Source organism: Poeciliopsis prolifica, unplaced genomic scaffold (genome assembly GCF_027474105.1).
Source record: "Poeciliopsis prolifica strain line A6 unplaced genomic scaffold, Auburn_PproV2 SCAFFOLD002, whole genome shotgun sequence".
NCBI lineage: Eukaryota > Metazoa > Chordata > Actinopteri > Cyprinodontiformes > Poeciliidae > Poeciliopsis > Poeciliopsis prolifica.
Genome location: NW_026562377.1, coordinates 11,869,615 through 11,879,175, shown reverse-complemented (window position 1 = coordinate 11,879,175; position 9,561 = coordinate 11,869,615). Strand labels below are relative to the sequence as shown.

Below are 9,561 nucleotides of genomic sequence, written 5' to 3'. Positions count from 1 at the left end.
GGAGGTGAATCATTCGTTTCTGTGTATTTAAGACCTTGCAGGTATCATTACAGGTGTATTACACAGTACATGTATACAGGCGAACAGACGGCACATATAAAAACAGGCTATGGTTATCAAAGGATACAAACAGCATATATAAAAGCTTATTTAAATCATTCAAGTACCTCTAACTCCATACTTCAGTCTTGAGAATTTGAAATCATCTGTACAAAATGTACAAAAACTGTATCCCATGTTGCTTTGGACAGATTTGTCCTCTGATCAGAAAAATCTACACAAAATATCAAAAAGATCAACAAAAAAAGAGAGAGAGAGAAACAAGAACTTACAAGATAACAGGAATGAGCACAAAATGCTGAAATGACCATTTAAACATTAAAACTGAATTTCTACATTTGGGAATTTATTCAGAGGTGTAGGCTAATTCCTAAACAAGATCCTAGATAGAAACTTTGAATTGAATTTTATGCAACAAAAACACTTTAAACTTCTTTTCCTCTACTGAAACAGAAATGCAGTCATTAAAAATGAAAATTCATTCATGATCTGTTCCCTCTGCATCGGCTCCGACTCGTCTGAATAATTACAAACAATGCACTGCTGCAGTCTGCGAATTCATCAAAATGGACATTTTCACTCTGATTTTTGGCCTGATCTCTGTTTTCTTCTGCAAGATGAGCAGCAGAAGAGCAAGAAGACGAACAACAACTCTTTAGCTAAATGTTGTGGCGTAGAAAACCTAACACTGAATGAAGTGAGATGAGACAGGCGTCCCGTCCTGGACAGACAACACCAAGGGAACAGCCGCACTGCAAAGAAAGGATTTTCCCCTTTCATATTTTCTGGTTTTCTTGTTTTGTTCGTCACACTTAAATGTTTCAGATCATTACGTGAACGTGGATTCGAGACAAAGACAAGCCGAGTAAAGCTGGCCACACGTGAAGTCACAAATGGTCCCCATGTTGGACACGAGGACCTGTCTGACAACACGAAGCAGGTTAAAAGAACAACTCATCATGCCCTGATCAAAATGCATTTAAAACAAAAGCAGTCATGATGTCAGTCAATCTAGAAAGGGTTACAAAGTCATTTTAAGGTTTTGTTTTTTATAATTCTATTTATTTTGTATTGTTTTTATTCTAGTGAATTCCAGTGAAGTCATTATTCAAAACAGGAGAAAACATGGAGCAGAGACGCCACTCAGAGCAGCGAGAGCAGGCCTCCACTGCCTTGGTTAGGGTCAAAGTTCACTATTCAACAGGAAGAAAGAGACTGGGGGACAAAGAACTCAAAGTCTCATATCAGCACAAAAACAGCTTAAGGATCCCAAAACATCTGGGAAAATATTCCATTTTCTACCAGGTATTGGCTGTAGGGAGGATATGTTGATTTCATTAGATTTATTCTCTATATAAACCATATTCTCTATTTACTCACTTGATTATTAAATTTGATGATTTGAATCTTTTAAGTGCGACACATTTTCAGTGCTGAAAGTAGCTTTGTCTTTTTTTAATGGTGTGTTACTGATGTGGAAGACACTCAGTTAACAGATGTTTTAGCATCGACTGCAAACCAAAAATTCCTCCTCAAAACTTGTCAATTAACGTCCGGCTGATGTTTCCTTGCTGAGCCACAACATTTAGTTCAAGAGTCTAAGATAAAGTTTTTCCCCCCAAAATCATCCAATGATACAATCTGAAGGCACCAAAACATGAAAACTACAAACATTTACAAATCTACTTAAATCAAAGTTTTAAAAATCACAAAAATGAAATATTAACAGGTTTGCTTCCTGTTAAGCAAACCTGTTAATGAAGAGACTTGTGCAAATAAAGTAAAAGCATGTACAGGCCAAACCTTTCATGAGAAACATGCTGATATGCATCAACAATAAAGGCTTTTTTTCATAACTTCTCTACATATGTTTTGCATATCCGGATGGGAGAAGTGAAACTTGGTCAAAGAACGATGACTGCTCTACATTCAGAGTTCAGTTTTCATCCTTTCAAACAGCTTTAACACTGTACCATTCCCCGACAGCAAAAGGTCAAACTGAAAAGCAAACAAATACATGATTTTTATTTATTTTTTTCCCTATTCAGTTGACCAAAGTGCTTCCAGACTCTTACAAAAACTACAAGTGACATGAGATTCTTTCCGAGTGATCCTGCAAGGAAAGCCGACTTCACTCCAGGCCTCTAGCTTTTCTTGGGTTCTTTTTGAAGTGGAGAAGGTCTGACCTGGGCGGCGCCGGCGCCGCAGCATCAGGGTCTCTGACTCTGAGGGTCGTACTGCTGGTAGCGGTTCAGCTTTTCTGGGTCGTTGGAGGCCATGTGGGTGAAGTCCTGGAAGATGTCCTGGTAGGTTTCGTCCCCTGAAGAGAAGAGAAAAACAAGTGGGACAAACGTAAACAAACACTGTAGGAAATCACATTTACAACATCCAGGGTTTAGACATGGCTCTTCAGACTCAGACTTGCAAAGCGTTGATTCGTTTTTTGTTTTGTCCAGTTTTAAAGTAAAAAAACAACATGAATTTGTAACAAATATTCCAATGGAAGGAGAAATAGATGAATGACGGACAAATGTATCGATGGGTTAGGATGCATCTACTGATAGGGATGGATTAGAATAGACAAGTGGATGCAACATTTACAGAGTCAAGGAAGAAAGTCAGAAGATACAAATATTCATCCCGACCAGAAAATTCCTGAATCAAATTCCAAACTTTTCCAGACGTTGTGGGGAAGGAGGTCCAGGGCAGCAGCAGGACAGGTCAGAGTTGAGAAACTCATGCAGTGAAAGTTTTCAACAGAACAGAGAAGGAAAAAGTCGTCCCTACCTGAGAGAGTCGGCCAACAGAGAGAGAAGGAGAACAGGAAGAGCCAGCAGGGCTCCACTAAGGAGGAAAGAAAGAAGCCCACAGACACTTGTTTTTCCTCAACAACTGTATTGTGATTAAAGTGCAGGAGTTTATGTACAAAAATACAGTCGTGCTGGCCTCAGTACCCCAAAGAAACAAGAGAGAACACAAGGAAGGCACAAACTCTGGGGTGGAGAGCAAGAAATGAAAAGCAAAATACAAAAACAGAAAGAGAACGAGATGAGAAGAAGAACTGCTTGTGTCAGGAAAGTGGTTCTGAGTTGATGACAAAGTAAATCTTCATTTTAGGTTTTCTAAAACTATTGTTGCAGAACTTTTGAGTATTTATCTTCGATGCCATTTCTGAGATTCAGAACCACTCTGCTGCTTTTTATTCCGACTCATTAAAACCCAAAGATGAACTCGGCTCCATGAAAACATGGAGGATCAATGAGGCTGGATCTTCCTCACTAATTATCCATCAGTCTCCTCATAATCAATAAGTCAAAACAAAACCCATCAGCAACACAAAATGCTTATTCTGCTGCTAATTTACCTCCCACACATTTTCACAACAAAAGTTAAAAACTTGAACAAAAATGTGTGATGCCTTGCTGAAGTATTCACACCCTTCGAACTTCAAAACGACAAACTTGAGTGCATTTTGTTGGGATGTTTTATACAGACCAACACAGAGTAGAGCATGACATAGACTGAGGATGGAGTTGATTTAAAATATTTGATGAGACTTAATTAAAGTTCACTGCTGTGCTCTGTGCAATCTCTTTGAGGCTGAACTATTTAGAGGAGAGCAGGTAGACATTTTATTCATTAAATGTGCAAAGCTGGTAGAGACGCAACCCAGAAGATTTGAAAGCTGTAATTATAGAAAAAGTTGTTTTGACTCAAGAGAGATGAAGACTGGACAAAAGTATGAGCCCACTGCACTGAACTCCATTGAAAAGCTCGTGGTTTTCCACCAAGTATTGATTTCTGAACTGTTCTAGAGTTAAAACATTAGTATTGTTACTTCTAAATGAATATGAACTTGTTTTCTTTGCATTATTTGAGGTCTGAAAGCAATGCGTCTTTGTCATTATTTTGACCATTTCTCATTTTCTGCAAATAAATACTACAGTTTATATATGTATTTTCCCTTCCACTTCACAATCATGTGCTACTTTGCATTGGTCTGTTACATAAAAATCCAATTAATAAAGGTAGGCTATTGTAACAGAAATGTAAAAAGAGAAAAGGAATGAATACTTTTTCAAAGCACTCTATGTATATTATTATTTTGCCAATCAGTTCCAAATGTGATAAAAAAATGGGAAAAAAAAAAAAATCAGGGAAAAAAAACAACTGTTTAGTGCGCCCTCCAGTGGTTATCACAAGCAGCATCTTCACATGTTTCCATAAAGTAAAAAAAAAAAAAAAAAAAAAAAATTAGTGATGAAGTAGTTTGCTCTTTCACTGACAATTTTCTTTTTAAACGTCTCATGTTGTACAGCAGGGGGCGCTCTTTCCCTTCCCATTAATTCAAAGTGCTTCAGGACTCTGATGATTTTTTTTTGCAGGGTGAAGAAAACATACGAGATGGAACTGGGCTATATTTCAATCTGCAAAACCAAACTGAGCTCATTCCACAGTCTTTCTGAAGATTTTGATGTAAGTTGCTATTTTAAAGCTCCCACATGATTCTCACACAGAGAAGCTAGGACTAGGAGAGGATTTAAAAAAGCTTCACAGTTACATATCCATCTTTTTCTAGGCTACTGCACTTGAAGATGCGTCATCCCTAAATGGGTTTTGTATATCTGAAGAGAAATCCGCTAACATTCCAGACGATCGTCTTACAATTTTAGATTTCCTGTGAGCGTAAGTAACAAGCAAGGACCCTGGCTCTTCATAAACACCTTTCAACCAAATAAAATAAAAATAAAAATACCCAAAGGTGTGAATACAACATCCTCATGGCACCCTGCAGCTACAGTCACTCCTGATGCATTCTGTCAATCACAAACTATACACATGAATTATTTACAACATGTACAGTGAAAATAGCTCTCACATGCTTCCTAAAGTTACTTTATAAAACAAAAATGTTCTAAAATAGATTTCTTTTTCTCTGGGCATGTAGAAACAGCAAGACGGATCATATATTTAGATCATAAAAACAAGTAAACAAGCCCTGAACATAATTAAGACCTTAAAACCAGACAGTCACAAGAAAGAAGGTACAGTAGTTGCATATAACCAACAACTGGAATGTGCATAATTTCTAAAAACGGATGTTTATAGTTTACAGACACACACTATGCTACCCTTCACCGAGCTTCATTCAAACGTCTTGATTATTGCCAGATCTTGTGATGAAGTCACTGAGTTCAGCAGGCAGCTACTTTGCATTGTAGCAATAAATACTTTCATTTCTGGACAGTGGCTGTAAGTTTGAGAAGCACCTCCAACACAGAGGAAACCTTTGACAAAAACAGAGATTGAGAAAGAGACATTTTTTGCTACCTCACATGATAACAGTCACAGAAAGGAAAAGTCTCTCGCTTTTGGAAGCAAAACTCTGGCTTAGAGTTCAGATTTGATGGCTTTATTGCGTCACGTTTCTCCTGCCTAACACCTGATGAGAAATTGGTACAGAGGCCAGTTCAGCTCCCAGCAGGAGCTCAGCTAACAGAGTTGGGCTAAGCTAACTCTAATCACAGATCTCCTTTCAGAGAGCCTTCAAAAAAAATGTGGCAAAGCTCAGAGACTCCATTTTCTTGCTTTTGCTGCTTTAACTGAGCCCAACTCTGAAGCCCGAGCTTTTACACCTCTAATCAGACTCATCGTCAAGCTGCAGGCTAATGAACTCCTGCATGCACTTCCTGTACTGCATCTCGGTTGGGCTGTTGGAGTTATATTGACCTGACGGGTTGTAGGGCCCCTCCGCCTCCCGCATCTCCTCGTTCATCTTGGCCAACCGCAATCTGAGGAAAAGCGACAAGTCGGAAAAATAAATCCGAACAGAAATCACACCTACAAAAGATTTAACAAGATTTTTGTAACACTGCAATCTCTTTACAACTCAGTGCAAAAGTATTCAGACCTCTAATCATATTTGATAGAGCAACCCATGTTAGGTGTTCAACATTTTTAAACATCATTGGACAGAACTTCTGAGTATTAAGGAATAAAACTCACAATGTGACAATATCTGCGTTTGCCGCCTCCACTGCTATGCTCAGCGGCGTCTTCTCGTCGATGTCGGCGGCGTTTTGATTTGCTCCTCTTTTCAAGAACAAACAAACTTGGCTGTAACAGAGAGAAGTTGATGAGATGCTGTTTTTAGAAATGTTAGAGGCAGATCGGTGTGTCTATGTGATCGAACCCTGTGTGTCCCAGCATGGTGGCGTGGTGCAGCGGCCCTCTGCCCTGAGCGTCCAGCTGGTTCACATTGACTGCGTTTTGGAGCAGAAACTCACAGGTGACCAGTGAGCCCTGAAGAAGATATCATGAAGGGCTTTTCTCTAATTGTACTGTATATTTGAGGAAGTTTTTTGCTGGATTCATGACATTTCTAACAAATTAATCAATGAATAAATATTGTATATAATAAAGGTCTTCTTATTTTCACACTGACCCCATGCACTGCCATGATGAGCGGCGTCCTCTTGTCCTCCTCGGTGTTGACCCAGTTGACCTCGGCGCCGTGGGCCAGAGCCTCGGCCATGTCCGGCAGGCTGCGGCTGAAGGACGCCCAGTAGAGCTGCAGACCCGGGCTGTACTCCTTTGGCTCAAAGAAAACCACATCCTTGCAGGGTGACGCAGTCGGGAGCGTGGCAGGCATGGGGGGAGACTCTGCAGCTTCTGGAAATTAGAGGGAGAGACCTGTGTCATATTTGCCCTCTTAAGATTTATTTTCTGCCTTTTTTCAAGTCAAACTGTTATGATTCAGGTCAAACAAACTGGTGACCTGAATGCAAAAATAGCTTGTTAAACAATGGTTTCATTTATTAAAGAACAAAGTTACTCAATTATGCTTGATCTAATGTGAAAAAGTAATGGGGTCGATTTAAAGAGCGACAAAAAAACCTGATAATTGTCAAATTAAGAACTTAATTTCACACAGCAGATCAAGATGCTCAATTCAGATTTTTTACTGATTTATTCCTATTTTTTGCATGGTTGTTATTCTTCTAATTCAAAGCAACTGCAGTCAGACTACTACAAAGTGATTTGCATGTGCGGAACAACATTGACGTCACATGGCGTACAACCTGTAGGAGACATATATATTGCATATTACTGTTTAAGGATCAATTTTAAATTTGTGGAGCAACGAGAGGCGACCGTGTTTTTACAAGTTCATTAACGGGAAGCGAAGAGAAAAAGAGAGGGCAGGGGACAGACAGATGACTTTTTGGTGCAAAATTATTACCCTTTCTATGTCAATCATGTAAAAGTCAGACGAAATGCAACATGATTGCAGACACTTTGAAAACAAACTGACATGAGTCTCCACCACATGTGGAAGTGGAACAAATCTGATTGCATGGTAGAGAAAAAAAAATCTCAACTGGACCGTGAGACAGCCTTGAAAACGTTGGATATATGTTGCAAAAAAACAAAAAAACAACAAAAAAAAAGAAAATCACACTCAGGTCACATTTGCCTGCTGTGAATAAGTCATTAAACATGTTTGGCAGCATAAAGTAGGCAAAAAACTCTCAAAAAGCAACTCACCTGCATCTGCCAGGCTGTTAGTGGATGGAGTGGTGGCCAGCATCTCCCTGCTCCCATCAGTGCTGTTCTGAATGCCGCTGTCCGCACTTTTCACTGCAAAACAAACAATCTGATTCACAACATGTGGTTCACTAGATGAAACTGTTGTTGCCAAAGAGCATGACATAAAAGGAACACCTTCCAGCTAATGAGTTTTGATTTGATATAATCGATATGAGTCTCCAGATGTTCCTGAATCAAATGTTTTTATGAACTTTATTGAGGTTTGTGCAGTCCGAGTAGGAAGGTATTCCTAATATTTCTTATTGGCAACAACTAAATGATGGTAAACAAAACAGAGCCCTGGATGACAGACTCCCTCCATCACCTTAAGATCCCGGTCCCTAAAAACAAAACAAACGAAAAAAAGAAAGAAAGAAAAAACCAAAACAATGATACAGATATAAGTGCAAATACCAGTTTGAGTGAGAGAAATACTGCCCTCCTCCTTTATAAACACAGTAACATGTCATGTTCTGCAAAGCTTACAGGACAGCATGAGTCTGGATGAGAAAGGAAGAGAAGGAAGGATAAAGGGCCGCTACTCCCAAAACTGTAAAATTCAAAACGAACAGCAGAGGGGGGGACGGAAAGCAAGCCAAATACTCAGCTGTTATTACTTACTGCTCCTGAGCTTGGAGGAGGTGTCAAAGTAGGAGAAGAGCGAGTCAAGCTCATCAGGACAGAAGAGAGAGTCGCGGCGGGCCTCTTTGCCGCAGGCAGCAGCTACGCAAGGGATGATGGGAAGTGCAGTTACGGTTGCGGGGTGGGGTTGGAGTGTTTTGAGGTCAGAAATACAAGGCGGGTTAGTCCAGAAGCACAGAACAGCCAGAGAAGGAATGGAGGGAGTAAAAGTAAAAGGAATGAGAGAGGAGGGAAAGAAGAAAGCAAGGTGGGGGAAAAGATGGTTAGACTACAGGCTGGGCTAACACTGGAAGAGACAGACTGCAAAAAGCAATGCGAAGCAAAGAGGCTGCAGACGTATGCTGCTCACAAATAATGTACGTTACATTGATGGGTGGGCTACAAACACCACACAGCTGTCAGTCAACAGTCTGGATGAGAAAACCTCCCCACATCTAAATCCAGCAGCATTTTACAGCCAGGTAAACCTGAAATGCTCTCAAAGCTTCTAAATGTAGTGAGATTGGAGTCAGGGTGACAACATTTTTGTTTTTCTTATTCTGAAAGTTGGGTTAGATAAAGAGCCACCTGGTGTTTTTATTAGGCACCGACCTGTCTGTCCAGAGGCATGAGAGCCTGGCCGAAGTTTGGGAGTGGGAGGAGGTGCTTTAGGCGGCAGGTGGTCCGAGCTGCTGCTCAGCCTCTTCTCCTCTTTGCTCAGAGAAACAACCTTATTACGAAGCTCCTCGTCTGATGGCCGGCGGACGAAACGTCGTTCCACGTACTTGGCTTTGATGTAAGCCTCCACCTCATGTCTGCCGGCAAATAACACAGACATGTTGGGCTGATTAATGCAACCAAAAGAGGTCAAAAGCTAGGAATATTTTTTCAGGGCACATTATGGTATTCAGTGAAAGAAAAACTCACAGCAGATTACTGTTAGTTAGTAAAGTTATCAATTATTCTGACAACCAGATTAAAAAATGGCCACATTCTGCAGATTTTCTTAATTAGCCACCTAAGCTTCTTTATGCACTGCAAAAAACTAATAACTTTACCAAGTACTTTTGTTTTAGTTTATGGTGCAAATATCTTTGTGCTTTTGAAATGAGACAAAACTAACTTAAAAGTAACTTTTCAGCCAGATATAGGAGCTGAAAGTCAGTAATTTATTAATACTGATGAAAAAGTCTGACTGCCTCACTGGTGGATAGTTTCCCTGATAACTAGTACTTTTTCATCAGTATTAAGAAATTCTTGACGTAAAATATTATATAGTTATTTACAAAA

The 9,561-nt window shown here is 39.8% G+C and overlaps 1 protein-coding gene across 3 annotated transcripts in view; it reads right to left on the bottom strand.

Moving 5' to 3' along the window:
* The window catches only part of LOC129371600 (arf-GAP with coiled-coil, ANK repeat and PH domain-containing protein 2-like), a 49,736-nt gene continuing 40,175 nt past the window's right edge, over positions 1–9,561 (bottom strand). The window contains exons 17-24 of one of the 3 annotated variants that reach the window (XM_055048284.1): positions 8,884–9,086; positions 8,272–8,373; positions 7,609–7,701; positions 6,506–6,732; positions 6,254–6,363; positions 6,067–6,177; positions 5,791–5,852; positions 1–2,380 (exon numbers count right to left, since the gene is read on the bottom strand). In XM_055048284.1, the coding sequence (XP_054904259.1) occupies positions 2,271–2,380; positions 5,791–5,852; positions 6,067–6,177; positions 6,254–6,363; positions 6,506–6,732; positions 7,609–7,701; positions 8,272–8,373; positions 8,884–9,086 (1,018 nt within the window). In that variant the 3' untranslated portion in view covers positions 1–2,270. Of the gene's footprint in view, positions 2,381–2,847; positions 5,853–6,066; positions 6,178–6,253; positions 6,364–6,505; positions 6,733–7,608; positions 7,702–8,271; positions 8,374–8,883; positions 9,087–9,561 lie in introns of all 3 variants that reach the window. The other 2 variants (XR_008607169.1, XM_055048297.1) reach the window with 2 other exon arrangements.